Below are 21,987 nucleotides of genomic sequence, written 5' to 3' on the forward strand. Positions count from 1 at the left end.
TGTGTCACGGCACAGCAAATCCAAGCAGATTTATGACAACTGCTATGTGCCTGATGGCTGTATGAGCCAACTCCAAGTAGCTATTTATATATCAGAGATAATACAGGTTACCCTGTATTTACCATGGCCCCAGAGCGTGGTCTGAAGGCACTTGATACAGCAAGCTGAAGCTAGGCAGGTCTGAATTTGGTCAGTGACTGGACAGGAGACCATGTGGAAACCCAATGAATGGAGGCTTGGATTCCACCAAGGCAAGAATATAATCTTAAAAGGTGTTTCAACCAAGCTGTGTAACTGAACTGTAGTTTTAAATTGTTTTAAGGTTTTCATTTTAAATCTGTTTTATGGTGTTGTAAACTGCCCAGAGATGGAAGTTTGGGATGGTCTACAAATCTGAAAGTCATTCTAGCTTGACCAGAGCTTCGTAGCGACAGTGAGGCCAGTGGTGACCCAAGAAATTTGCCACCATCCTTTTCAGTGTATTTCAGTCACCATTGGGAATTTGGGGAGTGGCATGAATTACAGTAGTTCTGTGGGAGGGGCATGGCGCAACTGTGAATTATTCAGAGTATGGTGGGCTTACCTTTATCTCTTTATTAGAAATGTCATGCCTCTATAGATGGGAGCAGCAATTTGGGCACTGCTGTTTTCCCAGCACCCAGGTTCTACTAACCAGAATGCTCAAGGAGTGATGTGACGCCATGATGTTATTCTCAAGGTTTTCCAGGAGGAAAAATGTCACACACACCCTGCAGTGGTATGGCATTCCCCCTCCCCCGGAACACACCTCATGCTTCAGATTTAGTACCTGTGGGGCAGTGAATTCATGGAAGTATTGTCGACATTGCATTTACACTTGTGATTTGTTTTCCCTCCTTCTGCCAGGTTTTGAATGGATATTTTGTCCACTACTTTGCTCCCAAAGATCTCCCTCCACTACCGAAGAATGTTGTCTTTGTGCTTGACAGCAGTGCCTCTATGGTGGGGACAAAGCTGAGACAGGTGAGGGTCTTGATTTCAGCTACTCGTTGATGTAAAAGGCCTGTCGCATGGTTTGGGGAAGTCATTTTGTCACATGTGGGGATAATATGGATATAGTCTATAGCCATCCAGCAGGAAAAGAGGGCTATAGATTACCTACAGGTTCAGAGGCAGGATGCCTCTGAATACCAGGTGCAGGGGAGCAAGAGCAGGAGAGAGGGTATACCTTCATCTCTTGCCCATGGGCGTTACAAGAGTCAGGTTGCCACCAAATGTATATAGAGAGGTGACTGAAAGCACAGCATGGAGGGAAGTTGCTGAACCCATCCCTCATCTGCATTTCCCACTCACCCAGACTGTTTGGCATTTTTCCCAGCGGGCTCTGGAATTGGAAGTCATAACCTCTTAGAGAAAAATGGCTGGAGAGCAGTGCTTGGGGAGCAGCCGGGTGCAGGGAGGGAAATGTTTCTACTTCCTTTTCCTGCCCATCCCGAATATTAATTCTGCCCCCTACATCTTCATATGAACTTGGCACTCCTCGAAAAAGGCAGTGCTGCCTTCACCTGGCTGCACCTTTACGCAATGCCCAGCCCAGTGCTGAAAAGGGCCTGGTTAACTTCAAGTTAGCCTTGTTCTGAAGCGATAGAGGACTAAGGCTCTGTCCTGCCCGGAGCTGGTGTGAATAGGTCAGTTCTGTCAGACATGGATTAACCTCTCCAAGGGTTTTACTTTCCTCCTGACAAGGCTAGGATTATGAGGCATTAGCATTTTTGCTTCATGCAGAGCAGTCTTGGGTTAACTCTTGAAAACCTATGCCACAATTCAACACGGAGTTTCTCTTGTTTGCGTTCCATGGAGCGCGTGTGCAAATTATGTGCCTGCCGGGCACTCAAATGCATGCATGACTGGGCACTGGATTATGGCCACCTTCAAGGGTGAAAACAGACACAATGCGATGGGAAGAGAGGGGATACTTGTATCTAAGCAAAGTTTTGGTAGTATTGTTGAGAAGAGCAGGGGTGGCTTCTGTTTCGTTCCTGACACTGTACAAGTTGGAAGCCCATAAAAAATGTTATCTCTGGGGTCATGTTGGAGGAGTTGACTTGCTGATGTTTTCATGTTTAGTGGAGTGGAGTGAATTAATGGAGAAAAAAATATGATAGCTTGGCTGAGGGAGTGTATGGAAAGGCAAAGGAATGTGATACAGGCTATGAAATGGAGAAATCAGGTTTAATAATGGGATGGAGGGAACGTCTAGTAAAATACTCTTTTAGATTTCCTGGCATTATTAAAGCAGAGAAATGGGAGATACCCTGCTTTTTCTAAATGTGTTCTTTCTTTAATTATGATTGCGGATTGTTTTAACCCAAGGGCTATAAATTTGGGTCCCCATATGTTGGACTTCAACTCCCATAATTCCCAGCCACAATGACTTCAACTCCCATAATTCCCAGCCACAATGGCCTTTGGAAATTGCAGCTGGGAATTATGGGAGCTGAAGTATAGCAACATATGGGGATCCAAGTTTGAGATCCCATATTTACCTGTTTTTATTGTTACCTGTCCTGATAGTATTTGTACTGAAAGATGCAGGGGGTGGGGATTTTTAAACAGATAGATAGCAGTGTTTGAGTATTGGAAATGTGAGCATGGACGCCCCCCACCCTCGCAAACACAATCAAGACCCACCACCATTTCCAGATCCAGAGCTGAAAAGGGTGACCAACTTTTGTGGGTCTGGCTGCTTTGCATGGTGCTCAGAATGCCTCACAAATGCAGTGGTGGGACTTTTTAAAATGTGCGACCAGACACGAAAGGTGCCGTTTCACCCTTAAAAAGTGCAGTTCCTGAAATGCAAGTCATGCCAAATTTGTACTATGTTAGATGCTGTAAAACGTTACTAATAACAATGAGAGAAGTCAGGTGAGTGGTCCTCTAGACCCCAGCCCATGATCAAGCATATCTCTTTCTCCTCCTCCTGCCAAAGCTGCTTCCCACAGACCCCACTGCTACTCCCCACAGAGTTTCCCCCAATGAATACAAGGCTCTTCTGCAATTGTGCTGGGTCAAATTCCCAGTTCTGAGGATTTCCTCCCACGTAGGCTTCTGAATGTCATGGAATCTTACTCTAGGCAACAAAGTATGTGTGCCTAAACAAGGGACATACACAGTTGTGTGTTGTGGTGGTGCATTTTACTGTATGTGCCTGAATCCAAAACTAAATGTTTTTTGGTACAAGTTATTTGATATTGGTGGGGGTGGGGGTCATCTTAAACTCAGAGTCCTCTTCCTTTTGGGTAGATACCGGTACAACTTGTTTTAAACCTGTATTTTATAAGAGGGTCTTAAATTCAGAGTTGCCTTCTATTTGGGTAAATATAGTACATGTGTGGATTATACAGGCATATCATTGTGAAGGGCAAAAGGTCCTGCTTGGGTGAACATTTACCTGTGGCCACCTGTGCATGTCAGTGCTAGCAGATTTAACAAAGAGGCTTGTGGATAAGGAACCATGAAGAGATCTTTCCTGTTCTGACTGCAAAGTGGTTAGGTATTACTAGTTACCCAGCAAAGCAAAGTGGCTATTCTCCTGAGAGTGGAAATTGTTCATGAATGGGGATGCAAAGGCTGCCAGAATGAGGCAATTGTTGCCATGCTGCTCATTAACAGGAACTTTGTTGTGTGTGGCAGTGCCAGCATCGTCTGAGCAGCTGAGCTCGGCGTCCCCTTTGAACTGGCTTGACTCCCATTTCAGCTGCATGGCATCCTCGCTTTCACCCTTGGCCCACGCTGCACAACAAGCGAGGGATTGTCTGGCAGAAATGGCACTGATGCCACAGCTCTGTTCTGAGAAGGCCCCCACTGCTCTGATGTCGTCAGGTCAGCCTCTGGGAATGCCCACACGAGTAGTGCTCAAAGGTGGGCAGTGCTCCACTGGGAATTCTTGAGACTGCTGTTGGACAGGGACAGTCCTAGGGGATTTGGGAACCCAAGGTGAAGTTTGACGCATGCACACACACGCACACACTCCAGCCGAGAAGTATGGAACCCTGGCTTTAACTTGAGCCATGCAGGCTGCTCGTTCACCAGGGCGTTTTTCACACCCGCCCTTTAGCTCACATCTCCTCTGGAATGGAGGGGGTGCGTTCACATAGCGGACAGATTTACCCTGAAGTCCCTGTTTGCTATCAGGGAGCTCTTCACACAGGATTCAGGTTTTGCAATGCGGTTCAGGTTTTTCATTTCTGCTAACTGAGCAGAGGCACCTTTTAAAGTGGCGATTCTCTTATATTTAGCAGGAGGAGAGCAACTGGCCTTACCTAACCCCAGCACAGCATCTCTCCAGTAGCTGTTGCTGGTGTCTATCTTATGTTTCATTTTAGATTTTGAACCCTTTGGGGATGGGAGGGATCTTATTTATTATGTATTGTTCTATGTAAACTGCTTTGATAATTTTGTTGAAGAGCGGTATATAAATATTCATAGTAGTAGTAAGTAGTAGTAGTAGTAGCAGCCCATAAATCGGGCTACATTGAGTGTAGCCCAATTTATACCCAGGGTTAAAAAGAAGCAGCAGCTACTTTTTGTGTCATTGGTGGGGGGGGGGGCAACTTCGAATTCACAGTAAAGCCTGCTGTGTGAAAAACGCCCATGTTGGTTTGGGGAGAAAATGGGAGAGATTGCCCAGTCTATGGGAAGAAAGCTGGTCTTGTGGTAGCAAGCATGACTTGTCCCCTTAAGCTAAGCAGGATCCATCCTGGTTGCATACGAAAGGGAGACTAGAAGTGTGAGCACTGCAAGATATTCCCCTTAGGGGATGGAGCTGTTCTTGGAAGAGCATCTAGGCTCCAAGTTCCTTCCCTGGCAGCATCTCCAAGAGAGGGCTGAGAGAGATTCCTGCCTGCAACCTTGGAGAAGCCGCTGCCAATCTGTGAAGACAATACTGAGTGAGATGGACCAAGGGTCTGACTCAGTAGATGGCAGCTTCCTGTGTTCCTATGTTCCTATTCTGGGAACAAAACTCTAACCCTCCAGAGATGAAAAGGAGCTGCTGCTAGTTTGGAAATCCAGCCTGAGACGGTTTCTCTTTTTATTGATTTATCATTTTGAAAACGGATGCTGAGGCAGGCAGTTCATCTTCAGGAGAGGAAGTGCAGCTTATGAGATGAGCTGTTGGTTGGGGGTTGAGGCGCAATGAGCAAAGAAGATGGTGTCTTTTGGGGTGCAGATTAGACCCTTTGGGGTATAGAGTGCAGCATTACATCTTACAATCTTACACCACTGTGTAGTACTTCAGGGTGCAATACAAGAGGGGGCGAAATAATAATTGGCAGTGTTTTGCAGGGACGTAGCTAGGGAAGAGAGAGCCCATGTTCGCCCTTCTCCCCGATGGCTCCTCAGAGTGAGGGAGATTATGAAGAAAATAGGGAGGGTAGAGCTGTCCCCCCCCCCGGTTCTTTGAACCCATCTGCTCAATGATAGCTACACCCCTGGTGCTTTGTTCTGGCAGTGTTTATGTGCCCCCTCCTACACACACACAACCTCCTAGGTCTCCCTAGTGGACAATCCAACTCTGCTGCAGGATTCCTCTCTTCTTGGGCAATTTATAGAAAAGCAATCCAGGTGGTCCAACATCAGCAGAAGGTACCCTTGAGCAAATGCCTCCCCCCGCCCAAGTGCTCCAGCAGAGCCCACTGATGTTGAGCCCCCTTTCCCCCAGTGCTTTTGTCTACAACAGATGGCTCCCTCCTTATTTTTTAAGTTACTTTGTGGCAGAGATAGCTAGTTTTTCAGTCACCTATGGCTGCCATCTTGATTTGTTGATGATGCCTCAATGCAGCATCATTCCAAGTTATTAAAACAATAAAGTAAAAGTTTTTAAAGTGGGGGGAGGAGGAAGACTCACTGCTGCTGTCCCACAAACCTTAGAGGGGGGTACCACCCATCTAGGAGAGGGCCATTCAACAGGCACATTGCAAAGGGTCCTCTCAGATATTGAGTCAGTCCTGGATCCAGGTATATCGGTGAAGGCAACTGCTATCTGTGCATGCCCCACATTTGCTTGGGGAAGGAGGAAAAGGAGGATTCAGAGGGTTGTTTCCTTCTGAAAATAACTCTGCAGGGACCTTTACACACAGCAGGCTTTACCACGGGTTTACTGGGAGGCTTTACTGCAAACTCAAAGTTGTCCCCCAAAATTGAAGCAATAGTGGATTTTTTTTACCCTGGAGCCATTTTTGGAAGGGCGATATAGAAATCAAATAAATAAATATAAATACATAGTACACATAGTAATGTGCAGTGAAAAATCAGAATTGTTTGAACTGCTCCCCGATAACTCGCAGGGACATCGGGGTAAATCTGGCCGATGGGGTAAATCTGGCCACCTGGTCTCAATTTCAGACTTTGAACCATCCTGCCGGAAGCTGCCTACCACCCACCCCTGACAAGGTGCAGTCTGAAATGTGCTTGAAATTTGAGTATATTCCTAATGGTAGCCCCAGGTTGGAGGGTTGAGATAGTAGGAATGATGCCAACTTCTTCTTTCTAAGTATGGCTAGCATGCTGGGGCTCATGAACCGACACGGAGGAGGCCTCCACTGAGCTGTATGCCAACCCTTCTGGACTCATACCAGGAGGTTTGGGCCCTTATTTTGAATAATCGCCAGGCTCAGAAGGAAGAACTGGGTGGATACAAGACACTTTCAAGGAGATGAAAGCTGATGAGGAGTAGAGAAAGAACTGCTGACATCTTATCCCTTGGGGTACCCTCCGCTAAACCTTATTTAGATTGATTAAAAAAACTCACTGTGACCCACATTTCACAGATGGGGCAGCGAGGCTAAAGATGGCACAGCACAGGCTGACCAAGAAATTCAAGTCGTCCTAGTCCCGTAGGCCAGGGGTGTAGCTAGGGGAGAGGATGCCCGTGTTCGCCCCTCTCCCCAGTGGCCCCTCGGAGTGAGGGAGATAATGAAGGAAATAGGGAGGGGTGGAGCTGGGGTGGCCTTCTGGAGCTGGGGGGCCTGGGTTCTTTGAACCCATCCATTCCATTATAGCTACACCCCTGCTGCAGGCCCTAGTCCAGCAGGTCCAGCTCCATTGCCTTATATTAGTGCTGGAATGGTGGGGGGTGGGGGGAATAACTGTCCTTGATAGCCCTTAGATCTGACCTCCAGGCCACCAGCTGGAGAGATGACTCCAGATTCCATTGCAATGAGTAATGTGCTCTACAATGACATCATCCGTTTCTGTGAAAGATCACAAGGGAGGCTGAATAAAGAATAGAGCTTGAGATGTTCTCCAGTTTTCCCTGCTTGCATCTTGGACCGAGGAAACTTCAATTATTTATGATTGAAAGAGAAGGGGCTTGGCAGTGCTCCATTAGTGAGCTATTATTATGTCAAGTGTTGCTGATTTTTTAAGATGAAAATATACTCCTTTAGCATTTGAACATTTCAAATTAAATGCAGGGAAAGGGAAAGTGTGCCGTCAAGTCGATTTCGACTCCTGCCGCCCACACTGTATTCTTTTGGTAGGGCTTTACCATTGCCTCTTATAGTAGCAGTGGGGATTTGAACCGGCAACCTTCTGCTTGTTAGTCAAGCATTTCCCCACTGCGCCACTTCAGGTGACAACAGCATGTTAAATGTGTTGGGGGCGGGGGGAGTAATTACTTATATAGCCAGGTATTTCAGGCGCCAACTCACTCCCATTGCAGCAGAAGTGAACAGGGTCTCTCTCAGGGGGAACAGCTTGTAAATGATAAGCAAGGAGATTCATGTAAGGTTAAACTAATCTACTTTATTCAGAAGAACATTATGATAGGAAAAGACCTCTATCTAACAGCTGGCTACATGTTGGTCAGAGAGAGATCTATAGAAGCATGGCACTCATTGAGAGAGAGAGCGAGTGAGAGGCATTCTGGGAAGAAGAAGAAAGAAGTCACTCCCGGGAAGTTCCTGAGAACAATCTATCAGTAGAGGTGTCATGGAGGCAGAGATAAACAGGAAAGAGAAGGAGACCCTAACTATCTGTCTCTGCTCCTAATGCCCCTAGTGGGTTAGTTAATGCCCCTAGGGTTACTGGTACAAAAGGTCGATGCCACCTTGAGTGGGATCTCTAACAAATGGAGTTCTTTGCATTTGGGATCTTAGCGACTAGTTCCTTTGAAGTAGGGAGGCTTACGAAATTTTCACCATCCATATTTCTCCTTGGATGCTGTGAGTCCAAATTAGTTGAATGCAGTTGTGGAGTGATCCTTTCTTCTTCTGATTTCTCGGCTCTGTTCAGGCTAGGGTTGCCAACATTTTTCTTTCTTCTTCTGATTTCTCGGCTCTGTTCAGGCTAGGGTTGCCAACATTTTTCACTGCCAGAATGAGGGGGACAAGCTTGGAGGGGCTGGAGTGGGGAGGTGTATGCAGTGGTAATCAAGAGCCTGAGTATCAATGACATATATTGATAACAATGCCAGCATTGTTATTATTTAGAACATATTCGGGTTATACCACTTTTCAACCCAGAGCTTCTCAAAATAGTTTACATAGCAAAAGGACTAAAATGCCCTCCACTGCAAGTATGTTACACTGCCACTGCTCGCCTCACCACCAAAATGCAGGACAAATGCTGTCCCTATAGGGACCAACATCTCATCCCTGAAATGAGGGACGTCCTGCGTAATGTAGGAGAGTTGGCAACCCTAGTTCAGTCTGCTGCATGCATGTGGTTTGTCACATCTTCCATTTCCCCCTTCAAAATGATTGCCAGTGCATATGGAAATACATTGAAAGGATGACTTTATTACAATTTTTGATCAGATACACACAAATTCCTTCTCAAATAGGAATTCTATACCACAACCAATGCACTGCTGCTCAATAGCCATGAACATCCTTTTTCATTGATTAACCTTTGGAAGAAATGGGGGTGAATCGTACCCCACTTGGGAAGGAAAAAAAATATAAGACTTTGTGTTGCAGTGTTCTGCAACTCCATTTTCCAGGTCCGGGTCATCCTTAATGAGGTCAAATGCCCAATGGTGTTTCATCCACCACTGTAAAAATTGTAGTTTTTACTAAGACAGATATTGAGGTAGCAATAACCCCTATTGCATTGCATGGGCAAATGAATGTACTATGGACTTATGGTTCTGGGGGTCAAATTCTATGCCCTGTGGTTGATTTGCAGGCCCAAGGCTATGCATTATATCTGTGATAGCTCATTCACACATGCAAGTCATTTCTTGGTGCTATAGGCATCAAGTGATGAAGATAAATGTGTGAACGAATGTATGATCTGAAGTACATGCCTTCATCTAGGTGGTTTCTTTCTCTCTGCAGACCAAAGAAGCCCTCTTCACTATTCTCCAGGATTTGAGGCCTGAAGACCACTTCAATATTATTGGCTTCTCCAGTCGAATCAAGGTCTGGCAACAGGACCAGCTGGTGCCAGCGACCCTTGACAACATAAGAGATGGAAAGATCTACATCCACAACATGTCACCTACAGGAGGTAATCTTGGCCCCCAAAGGGATAGGCAGTAGAGTGTGTTTTTTTAATGCATTTGCAAACTCTTCTGGTGAAACGGAATTCACGCATTTCAAAACATTAAAGAGGAGCTTGCAAATGACTTACACCAGAATGTGTGAAGAAGAGGTGGTCTTTTAGCAAGTGCAGATCTCTGAGACAGCGACGGGGCTAAGCAAGGTTTGCTGGAGGAGGAGACTGGAAGTCTAATGCATTTGCCTTGTATCATTGGTCCACTGAGTGCAGTGCTATCTATTCTGGCTGTCAGCAGCTCCCCAGAGTCTCAGGCAGAAGTCTTTCCCAACCCTACCTGGAGATGCCAGGGATTGAACCTGAGACCTTCTGCATACAAAGCAGATGCTCTTATACTGAAATTTGGCATCTCCCTTCAAAATATTGCTTTGAAAAATTTGGCGTATGTTGTGCACAGCTCTGGAGCCAGAGGGTGGAGTATAATGGGCTTCATTATTGGTAGATATGTACCAAAAGAATTATTATTTGTCATCTGGTGGGATATATCCAAAGAACGTTCCAGAGGGACACTTCCAAATAACTTTCCAGTGGGACATTTCCAAAGCAAAGCAAAACTTTGTTGATGTTGATGTTACTTAGAAATATCTCTCTTGCTGTTTCTAACATCTACTTTGCTTTAAATTTGGTTTGTAGCTGTGTCTCAACACAAGAGTTACAAAGGGACCTAACTTTGAGTGGCCGCCATCTTGAAACAAGATGGCAGATCACCCCCCAAAACAACAACCTGTCTCTTAGGACCCACTTGTATGTGCTGTGAATTTAGTTTATATTGGACTGTTATGGAGTTGGGACACACACACACACACACACACACACACACACACACACACACACCATTCACAAGACTGGTCATACGATGGGCGGGGAAGGCTGGTTTTACTCACTTCCCCCTCCCCCGCCCAGACAAGCGATGGTATGTCTCTGGGAGCACAGACTCTGCTCCCAGATAAGCAGTGCTGCATGGTGTCTCGGCCTCTGGAGATCTCACAATGCACTGTGCAACACACGTGATGCATTGGGGTATTTCCCCCAGGTGACGGGCACTCTAGGCACCCATCTCTGTGTGCAGCTGGCTGGAAGCAGCCGGGATTGCACACAAACAGCAATCCTGGGCTAAGGGAGTGCACTGCTCGCTTCCTTCACCTCAGCTAAAAGCTGGGCTGAAAAACTGAGCTAGGCAGCGCTGGCCTGTCGAGATCGGGGATCGGGCCCAATCCTGATGCTTCTCAAGCACAGCCTAACTCGGGCTGGGCATTCCTAGCCTGGGTTAGGCTGCACATGAGAAGAGCCGCCTAGGGATGTGCAAAGCAGCTCGAGACGGAGCTGGCCATGCATGCCCTGCGGTTTTCAAAATGGCCATTGTGACCTGGGAGAAGGCCAGAAAGGACCGTAAAGACTGGGGGGGGGCAGTGTGGGAGGGGGAAACTTCAGTGACCCTCTTCGCAGCTGTGGCAGCACCCACCGCAGTCAGAAAGGTTACCCCGGGCCCAGCAGTGAGTTTAATTTTTTTTAAAAAACTTTTTGAACTCCGACCAGCTCAAACTCGAGCCGAACTGGGGGTTGCAGCTTGTGGGTGCACATAACCAAACATGCCCAGTCCAGTTCGAGTCTGGTCCAGATTTGAACCAAACTGGGCAAACCAGTTTTGTGCACACCCCTACAGCCCCCCCCCGCCCGTGGTCTCACAAATCTACCCTTCAGAAAACAGGCTAAAGATCCAGAAATACTACAAAATGAGTTGTTTTCAATGTGATAAAAGCTGCAGTGGTGTTTTCCAATCTAATATGAGTAATGGAGTCTATTTCTCTGTCCATCAAGATCAGTGAATGCCACAGTCCTTTTCCCCCATTGCATGTAATCTGTGGGCATAGCTTTCTCTCTCAGCAGTCTCCAGTGCCTTACTCAACCTTTCTTTAATGTCTGGCAGAACTGCTTGATTTCCAGTGTTGGGCCAAAACAGTCTTGGACATGATGGATGTGCATGAAACAAGTTCTGTGCACTCCTGGGAGGCGGGGTTCTTTAAGGCATGGGGAGAGTGTCCTTACCTCCCCCGTCGTGTTTCCCCCGCTAGCACAGCTGTCAAAATTGCTGGTGTGGGGCGGCTGTATACCCTCTTGACACCCTGGTCAGTGTAATACTGGAAGTGGCCAGCGAGCATGAGTGCATCATGAGTGCGCACATGCTCCGGCCACTTCCAGTATTACACTGACCGGGGCGGCAAGAGGGTATACAGCCGCCCTGGACAGCAGCACCGGCGGGGGTAATGCAGCAGAGGAGGTAAGGACACCCTCCTGACACCTTAAAGCAACCCCCTCCCCACCTCCCAACCGGCTCAAATGCTGATCTTTTGAACTGGTTTGGTGGTCTGTGAATAGACCGCTGAACTGGTTTGTGCACACCCCTATTGGACACCAGTAAAAAATTTACAATTTTACCAAATGTTGACAGTTCTCCTCAATATTGTTCAAACAAACAGTCAAAGGGTCTAAGTTAATGTTCATACCTGTGATTGGAAGAGCTCAAGTCTGTCAAATGTGGGGCCAGAGAGAGGTTTCTAAACATTGGCACATTTCCCCTTCTTCTCAGATGCTAAATCATCTAAAGATACATTCCTAGGTGACTGTGTCACTTTATTATTTCAAAATCTTTTAACCCATATTTCATGCCGTATGGCAACCACAAAGTCACTTACATCAGAAAAAGCTAAACAATAAATACACTCAAATCAAATCAATCTAAAACAGAAAATATCAGTAAAAAGGCAAAAGCCCACCATTTGCAAACAAACAAACAAACAAACAAACCCACAACTAATCAGTGGTTAATTAGTGCTTAGGGACACCCTCCATATTAGCGGTGACCCTTGGAACACGAAATGTGTGAAGTGGGGAGTAAGCCAGAGAACCCCAATATCAGACTGCCTCTTATGTTTGGACTGTTAGAAATGGTTTTGGACAGTAGTATTGACTACGCTTATTTAAAAAGCCAAATAATATTTTGTGTTTGCAAAGCACTTCACTTGAAATAGTTTATTGCTATCCTTTCATCAACACTGGAGGGCAAAGCAGGTATTATTATTCCCCAAAGAACAGATGGGGGGTGGGGGGAGAGCTGGTCTGGTGGCAGCAAACATGAATTGTCCCCTTTGCTAAGTAGGGTCCACCCTGGTTTGCATTTGGATAGGTGACTACATGTGAGCACTGTCTGCTGTAAGATATGGAGCAATGGTAGAGTGTGTGCTTGCATTTAGACAGTCCCAGGTTAACTCCCTGGTCTCTCCATGTAAGACTGGGAAAGACTTCTGCCTGAAATGCTGGAGAGCCGCTGCCAGTCAGTGTAGGCATTCATGAGCTAGATGGAGCAGGGGGTCTGACTCAGTATGAGGCAGCTTTCTATGTTCCTATGACTTAGAATTATAGAGTTGGAAGGGGTCTTGGTGGTCTTGTCGTCCAACCCCTTGCCCAGTGCAGAAAACTGCTAACAGCATCGCTGAGAGATGGCTGTCCACATACTATGCAACCTTACGTGTGTGATGTTACATAATGTTTGTACAGTTGCATGCATTTGTGCAGCAGGTTCCAGTCCTGCTGTCGGGAGCAACTGAGGACAAAGCTGCTCCTTCTTCTACTTGAGTGACAGCCCTTCTGATATTTGCCAACATCTGTGAGATCTCCCCTTAGTCTTCTCTTCCCCAGGCTTAACATAATTTCCAACGGGAAACCCTGGAATTGTATCCTTAGTGAAACTGAGTGAAGAGGTCCTAGAGCAGGGGTGGACTACCCTGACTCTCCAGCGGCTGTTGAACTATGAATACGAATACGACGAATATTCATATACCGCTTTTCAACAAAAGTTCCCAAAGCGGTTTACATAGATATAAATAAAATGGCTACCCAGTCCCCAAAGGGCTCACAATCTAAAAAAGAAACATAAGATAGACACCAGCAGCAGCCACTGGAGGGATGTTGTGCTGGGGTTGGACAGGGCCAGTTGCTCTCCCCCTGCTAAATATAAGAGAATCGCCACTTTAAAAGGTGTCTCTGCTCATTTAGCAGAAATGAAAAACCTGAATCGCAATGAAAAACCTGAATCTCCCCCTGCTCAGTGAAGAGAATCACCACTTTGGAAACGTGCCTCTTTGCTCAGTTAGCGGGGGGGGGGGGGAGTATTTTTCCACACAGCACATAATTAATCTATGGAATTCTTTGCCATGGGATGTGGTGATGGCCACCAGCTTGGATGGCTTTAAAAGGGGCTTAGACAAATTCATGGAGGACAGGTCTATTGATGGCTACTAGTCTGGTGGCTATAGGCCACCTCCAGGCTCAGAGGCAGGATGCCTCTCAATACCAGTTGCAGGGGAGAGGGCATGCCTGTGGGCTTCTCAGAGGCATCTGGTGGGCCACTGTGTGCCACAACATTGTGGCTGGGGGTGATGGGAGATGCAGTTCAAGAACAACTGGAGAGCCAAGGTTGCCTACACCTGTCCTAGAGGCACATTTAAAGCGGCGTCTCATCTTTAGCAGAGGGAGAGCAACTGTCTCCATTCAGTCCCATACAGCAGATCTTCGGTGGCTGCCAGCTTAGGGCTAAGATGGCCTGGCATGGCAATGGTGAGATTCAACCAGGGAAGTCCAAGTTCACAGCTCAGTCAGTCACCATGCTCCGCCATCTTCCAGGTTTGTTGAGCGATGGATTTTATTTGTTAATTACTGGAACCACAATTTTAATAGTAACATCCACCCATATACATTATTTTCCCTTTGGAAAGCATGATAAGCTTCTTCTTATAGTTGTTAATGGAATAGTAATTAAAAACTAGTAATTAAATTACTAATTTATTAAAGGTAAAGTGTGCCGTCGAGTCAGTATCAACTCCTGGCGACCACAGAGCCCTGTGGTTTTCTTTGGCAGAATACAGGAGGGGTTGACCATTGCCTCCTCCCATGCAGTATGAGATGATGCCTTTCAGCATCTTCCTATATTGCTGCTGCCCGATATAGTACCAGCGGGGATTCGAACCGACAACTTCATGCTTGCTAGTCAAGACATTTCCCTGTTGCGCCATTAGGTGGCTAATTAAAAAGTTGGCAGCATTGGCGCACACACCAAATGGAGTTGAATTCCTATGCACCTCTCCGTAGGCACCAACATTAATGGGGCCCTCCAAATCAGCACAAAGATACTCAGTGACTACATCACCCAGAGTGATGTGGAAAACCGAACCGTCTCCCTGATTATCTTCTTGACTGACGGGCAACCCACCATTGGGGAGACCAAGTCGGCCCAGATCGTCAACAACACCAAGGAGGCCATTCGGGATCGCTTCTGCCTCTTCACCATCGGCATTGGCAATGACGTGGATTATAGATTGCTAGAGAGGCTGGCCCTGGAGAACTGCGGCATGATGCGGCGGATCCAGGAGGACGAGGATGCGGCAGCACAGCTGAAAGGGTTGGTGGGGAACTCGTTGCCTCCTTTATTGTTTTGTTGTTGGTCATGTTGCAGGGGAGTCCTTATGTATTTATTTATTTATTTAACATATTTTTATACCGCCCAAAACTTATGTCTCTGGGCGGTTTGCAACAAAATAAAAACAGAAAGTAAAACATTAGTTAAAACAAAAACAAAAAGTTTAAAACATGACAACAATTTGAAAATTTTAAAACAATATTTTAAAACAGCATCAAAACCATTAAAACAATATTAATTAGAAACCTGGGTGAACAGATGCATCTTGAAAGACTTTTTAAAGGCTGTCAGAGATGGGGAGGCTCTTATTTCACTAGGGAGCGCATTCCAAAGCCTCGGGGCAGCAGCAGAGAAGGCCCGTCCCTGAGTGGCCACCAGACGAGCCGGTGGCAAATGCAGACGGACCTCTCCAGATGATCTCAATGGGCGGTGGGGTTCATGACGAAGAAGACGTTCTCTTAAATACCCAGGACCGAAGCCGTTTAGGGCTTTATAGGTTATAACCAACACCTTCTATTTTGCCCGGAAACATACCGGCAGCCAGTGTAGCTCCTTCAATACAGGAGATATATGGTCTCTCCGAGATGACCCAGAGACCAACCTGGCTGCCGCATTCTCGACCAACTGTAGTTTCCGGACTACATACAAGGGCAGCCCCATATAGAGCACATTGCAGTAATCCAGTCCTTGCCGGGGAGTTACAGGGGAGTAGCAGCAGGAGAGTGGGCATGTCCTCTGCTCTTGCTTGTGGGCTTCCCAGAGGCATCTGGTGGGCGACTGTGTGAAGCAGGATGCTGAACTAGATGGACCTTGGGCCTGATCCAGCAGGGCTTTTCTTATGTTCTTACGATGGGCATGATTCAGCCACTGAGTCCAGCTGGCTTCACTTCTGAGTAAACATGCATAGAATAGGGGTGGGTGTCAGGGTGGAACTAAATGTGATCTCGAGAAATCTGGATTGGTGGGTTGTCGGGACAGGTGATCCACCTCTTGCGTCCTTGCTGATCCACCTCTGTGCATGCCCCACCCTAGGATGTTGTACCCCAGGCCTGGAGGAATTTTCCTGGTATCTGGGAGCCAGTCCCAAGACAGACAGTGGATGCTGGACAAGATTTCTGGACTTAGTGGTACAACAAATTGTGGAGGCAAATTTGGGACAAATCTGGGACAAATAAGGATTGGACTGGATGACTCTACCTCTGAATATCCTAGTCTAGGTGCCACAGTTAAATTTCTAGGCACTATGATTCCCGGACACCTGGGATTTGTCAGGACTTTGTTGTACCCTCAGCTGCACTTACTTCTGATTTGGGAGGTGACAGGTGGGGGGTGGAATTGAATTAAAATGGTCTGTGGGGCATGCATGGTGGAGAATCAGTGCGCAGGGGAAGAATTAAACACCCTGTCTTAATTACCAGTTTTGTCTTCCAAACACACACACACACACACACACACACCCCACATCCCACCTCCACACTATTCTTAGAAGAGGAACTCAGGGTTTATTATATCCCACCTTTCTTCCACCATGGCACTCAAGGTGATGAAAATGGGGTTCCCAGTTGGTTACCCATCCAGGCCCTGGCCAGACATAGACCTGCTTAGCTTCAGGATCAGGTGCTTTCAGATCATTCCGACAACGGCTGGGAACCTTGTGTTTCTCTCCTAATAGTACATCTTATTCTGCCCTCAGTTACTTTAATGGGCTAGAATTATGTATTATTATTATTATTATTATTATTATTACATTTATATCCCACTCTTCCTCCAAGGAGCCCAGAGTGGTGTACTACATACTTGAGTTTCTCTTTCACAACAACCCTGTGAAGTAGGTTAGGCTGAGAGAGAAGTGACTGGCCCAGAGTCACCCAGCTAGTTTTTTTTAATGGCTGAATGGGGATTTGAACTCGGGTCTCCCCGGTCCTAGTCCAGCACTCTAACCACTACACAATCCAGCCATAGGGAAGCATTTTTGTAGGGGCTCAGGAGATGCCTCCTTCTTGCCAGAACCCCCAATTTCAAGAGCAGATCCAGAGAGTGGGGCGAAAGAAGGCAGGGGACTGAGCAAAGACCCAGAGAGTGGCCTCCTCGTGAAAAACAGCCTGTTCGAGAACAAAGGCCAAAGGAGGCAGGAAAGGGTGTGGCTGGAGGAAGCCCATATATTAAAAGCAGAGGGCAAGGAAGCCACGGTTGGGTGGGTCAGTGGGTAGAATTTGAGAAGGAGAGATGAGATTTCTAGATGAAGTTAGCAGAGAATGGGGTGCAATATTTGGGGAGGGGTGCTGCACAAGTTGCTCGTTGGGAATCTGACACAGGATCGGCAGATTTGCTGTCCGTTATAGGAGTGCTGATTTGATTCCATTACATTCTGTTTGTATATGTGTAACTAAAACAAACCTTATAAAGACATCAACAGTCCCCAGGACTCTGTCATCTAAGGCAGGGTTTCTTAACCTTGAGCCCCCAGATGTTGATGGACTACAACTCCCGTCATCCCCAGCCATGTCCATTGTGGCTGGGGATGATGGGAGTTGTAGTCCTTCAACATCTGGGGGCCCAAGGTTAAGAAACCCTGATCTAAGGGGAAAGAAACCCTTTGTACACGGGGCTCCTCACTGCTTCTGAAAACAGGGGCCACAAGTAACCATATGTTCACTCACAGATTCTACGATGAGATTGGGACACCTCTCCTTTCTGACATCCGGGTAGATTATCCTCCTGACAGCGTGGAGCAGGTAACCCAGAACCTCTTTCCCAACTACTTCAATGGGTCCGAAATTGTCATTGCTGGGAAGCTCCTCAAGCAGACGGCGAACAGTCTGCATGTGGAAGTGACCGCCAGCAACAACGACAAGTATGTCCTGCTGAAGACTGACGTGGCCATAGACCTCTCCGGTAAGAACCACGTTGGGGGCGCGTCCAGTGGTGTGGAAGGCCCTGCTGGCGATCGGAACTACGTTGAGCGGGCCTGGAGCTACCTCACCATCAAGGAGCTGCTCACTTCCTGGCTGAAGAGTGATAACAGTGAGGAAAGGGAGCACCTAAGGGAGAAAGCCAAGGAACTGGCCCTCATGTACAACTTTGTCACCCCCTTCACCACCCTGAAGATGAAGGAGCTGGCACTTCAGGCAGAGCCACCAGAGGAGGTCTACACTGGCCCATCGACAGAAGGATTTGGACAGATTGTGCAGGGACTGCAGGGGCACAGAGCACCGTCGGGTAAGGCCGGATGTTGTAGTGTTCGTACGCTCTGCATCTGAAGGCCTTTGTGGGGGCCTGAGAATGCCGGAGTTGCATGCAAATGGTACCTTAGTGATATGCAAATACAATAGGAAGAGAAGCGCTGTTCCTTTGGCTTGGGATGATTCCCAGCAGGGACCCTGGTGCATTTCTGTGCCTTTGACTGTAAAGCATTCAACATGCTTCATGCACAGTAGGCTGGTTCACATGAGAGTAAATGTTGTAGAAGGAGCCCCCTACCCTCATCTGGGAGCTCCATGTGCCCCCATTTTCTGCTCCTGTGTGAGTAAAACAACATCGGAGGCACCGACAGTGATCGGCAACTGGGTAGGAGGGCTCCATCCTACCCAGCAACTGCACCCAGCTCTTTCAAGAGGCAGGAGGAAAAGCCCTCCGACCCAGCTGCTGCTTAGCACACGACCCCTTTTGACACCTCTGGCCTTGCTTTTGACTCCCACACAAGCAGAAAGCAGGAGCGTGCCCAGTAGAGATGTGCACAAAGCATCTCGGCGCCTCTTATTCGAGGTGACAAAATGCTTCCAGCTGCCCCAGCCAAATCGGTTTTTTTTGGGGGGGGGCACCGCCCCACCATGGCACTGTTGATATTCATAAGCTGCTGTGTCTGTTTGAGAAGGCATGCCACGCAGCTGCTTCCTGCTTGGGAACAGGAAGTTCCCTATTCCCAGAAGCCCAGGAGATGTACTCACTGACATGTAAAGGGCGTCTGCGCAGATGCCATTTATGTGCCAACACCAGCCGCGGGCTGTTGGGAACAGGGAACTTCCTGTTCCCAAGCAGGAAGCAGCTGCGTGGCATGGCTTCTCAAACAGACACCGCAACTTATTAATATGAACAATGCCACGATGGGGTGGTGGAGGAACGAGGTGTAGCAGAAATTCCCCGGGTTCTGTGACAGAGATTGACACCAACGGTGAGAGAAAACAGATTTCTTTATTTGCCGGCAAATGCTCCCAGCGGAATAATTTCCAAAGGCTGAGACCCAGATTACACTGCGGCTTCGCCTTTTATACACATAACAATTTACATATTGTGAATACAGTTCTCATTAGTAAGCATCGTCATCTTAACAATTCTACCAATCAAACATTTTCCCTACTAGCTATAAGTGAGCATTTCTCCCTCCCCTCCTCTTCTCTGCATATTGCTGAAACTATTTTCTCTCCCTAGAGCTGTGGTCTTGAGAGAGTGCTGGCCAGCAGGTTGTTATCTACAGATAGCAAGGGGGCCTCCTGTCTACAAGAGTTATTATGCTGTTAGCAAGTTGCAATTAGAGCCGCTTGGTTTATGCAGACTTTCTTTAACCATTTCTTGACCATAAAACTGAGTCTGCCTCAGAGGGAGGGGCAAGTAAGACCCCTCTTCCTCCTTTTAAAGTGCCTGCTCTCTGCTGCCACCCCCATGCACAAAACACTTCATGCACATGCCTAGTGCACAGCTCCCAGATTAGGGTGGAACGCTCCTCCTACCCTATTTATTATCTTGTGAACTGCCCTTACTACCTTGCCGAAACAAAGGCTGACACACAGCCCACCCGCATTGGACACTCTAGTTGTGGATGGAAGCCTCAGCGAACTTATTTTGCTTAATGTTTAAAATGCATGGCATCGTAAGGAGGAGATGGATACACTGGAATGGGTAAAGAAGGAGGGCAACGGAGAAGGTGAGGGGCCTGGAAACCAAATCTTACGAGGAGTGGTTGAAGGAGCAAGATAGGTTTAGCTGAGAGACCAGAAGACCAAGTGGGGATTTGAGAGCTCTCTTCAAATATCTGAAGGGAAGTTGCATAGAAGACAGAGCAGACTTGTTCTCTTTTGCTCCTGAGGGCAGAAATAGAACCAATGTAATTTCCTTGAAATTACAAGGAAGACGGTTTTAACGTCCATTTCAAGAGTGTCACCCTTGCATAACAGCTAATATTGCCACATCAAAGGGAATAGCATGAGTACGAATGGCTTCCCGAACATGGTAAATGCCACTCGAGCCTCAAAGGGCTGCATTCGTGAGACATGTTCACCATGGCAAACTGATTCAGTAATGTCATCTTGTGGCATAATGACCGCATCAAAACCAGTGTGGGAATCTAAGGTCATGCTACTATTTGTTAAAGGCACTTGGCCCCTAGTGAATTGCCTTGAGCATCATTCTGTGGTTGTAAGATGGCACACACATATTTTGAATAACTCAGAATAATACATTTACATTTTACACTAATTAATCAGTCAACCTACTATTGACCCACTTTGTACTCTTCTAACATTTCAGGAAATGCTGGGCACAAGAGATTGCCAAATATTTTGGGAGCTCTTTTTGTTGAAAAGCAATCTATAAATATGTTAATGTTTTAGCTTGTTTGGGGTTTTTTAGTTTTCTTCGAGTACAGAGATTCTCAACATCCCCAGATGTTGTTGAACTCCAACTCCCATTCTCCCCAGCCACAATGGATGATGGGAGTCGTAGTCTAATGATATCTAAGAACCCACTTGAGAACCCCTGTTCTAATGTTCTTCAAAGGCATAAAAACAGCCTGTTGAGTCAGGCCAAGAGCGTATCTAGTCCAGCATACTGTTTCCCTCCATGGCCAACTAGATATTTTTTTGGATGCCTACAAGCAAAATCCAAAGCAAAAAATCATTCTCCCTGTTCTTTGCTCTCAAGCAACCAGTCTTCAGAGATAGGCTGCCTCTGGAGGTTCCATTTAGCTATCATTGCTAATAGCTGTTCATCTACTCCCTGAATTGGTCCAATCCCCTTAAGGCCCAGAATGATCCAGTGAAGTACAGGTGGACCTCATCACATGTGGTCCCAACACCTGCAAAAAAAAAAGGTTTTTTTTAAATAAAAATGGCTGAATTGGGGGGTTGGGGGCATTGTTGGACAGCTGGAGTCCTGGAGAGCATGACATGTTGCTTTTTTGGTCCTATTTCCACCTCTCGCGTTTTTTGCCTTCCTCTGACTATTTTTTTTGCTCCCACCTCAGGAACCTAAACCTCCCCCCCCCCAATTCCTCTTCACTCAATGCCTCGTTATCCGCAGTTTTACTATCTGCGGTTCCAGAACGGAAACCCCACAGATAATGAGGTCCGCCTGTAGTCCATATTACAAACTCCAGAACTAAACAAGGGGCTATTTTCTTATACATCTGCATAAATCAACTCATGCAAATGATCCATGGCTATTCTTTCAGAAGGGCAAGGGAGGCTCCAGAGGGGGGCAGTGGGGCGGAGCACCTCAGAGAAATAGTTTGCCCCCACCACCACCTGCCCCAGTTTCTGTTTCAGAAATCTAACATGTGGGACACAGTTTGACCACCCATACATGCACTTTGCCCCTTCTGTGCCTCCCCTCATTATGTGCCCCCCCCCCAGCCCCGGTGCTGCCACTGCAGAAAGGTAGAATGGTAAATTGTGGTTCGGGGGAGCCATGTTACTATATACATTTTTTGTTTTCCTCTGTCCTGGACTTAGGTTCTGTACCTGGTAAGCCAGTGAAGCAAAAAACTAAGGTCTCTAAAACATCAGGTAAGCCCTTTCCCCCCCTATCTAATACACTGTGCTCAAAACAAAATCAATTCTGCATTTTAAAAAGCTGAAATGTGTGCCTTGTATAAATAAAATAGGCCAATTTCTTGATTAGTCTATATTTGTTGAGATTTGCGTAATTTATTCTGCTTCTATTAGCCAAGCGTGAACAGAACTAAACAGGGGACTGCAGAT

The 21,987-nt window shown here is 46.8% G+C and overlaps 1 protein-coding gene across 3 annotated transcripts in view; it reads left to right on the plus strand.

Annotated features, from left to right (window-relative positions):
* ITIH5 (inter-alpha-trypsin inhibitor heavy chain 5) overlaps nucleotides 1–21,987 on the plus strand; it is a 69,612-nt gene that overhangs the window by 39,890 nt on the left and 7,735 nt on the right. For all 3 annotated transcript variants that reach the window (XM_053258591.1, XM_053258592.1, XM_053258593.1), the window contains 5 exons: nucleotides 886–1,002; nucleotides 9,321–9,492; nucleotides 14,686–14,995; nucleotides 17,676–18,232; nucleotides 21,739–21,792. In XM_053258591.1, the coding sequence (XP_053114566.1) occupies nucleotides 886–1,002; nucleotides 9,321–9,492; nucleotides 14,686–14,995; nucleotides 17,676–18,232; nucleotides 21,739–21,792 (1,210 nt within the window). The remainder of the gene's footprint in view (nucleotides 1–885; nucleotides 1,003–9,320; nucleotides 9,493–14,685; nucleotides 14,996–17,675; nucleotides 18,233–21,738; nucleotides 21,793–21,987) is intronic.

Source organism: Hemicordylus capensis, chromosome 5 (genome assembly GCF_027244095.1).
Source record: "Hemicordylus capensis ecotype Gifberg chromosome 5, rHemCap1.1.pri, whole genome shotgun sequence".
In the NCBI taxonomy this organism is placed as follows: domain Eukaryota; kingdom Metazoa; phylum Chordata; class Lepidosauria; order Squamata; family Cordylidae; genus Hemicordylus; species Hemicordylus capensis.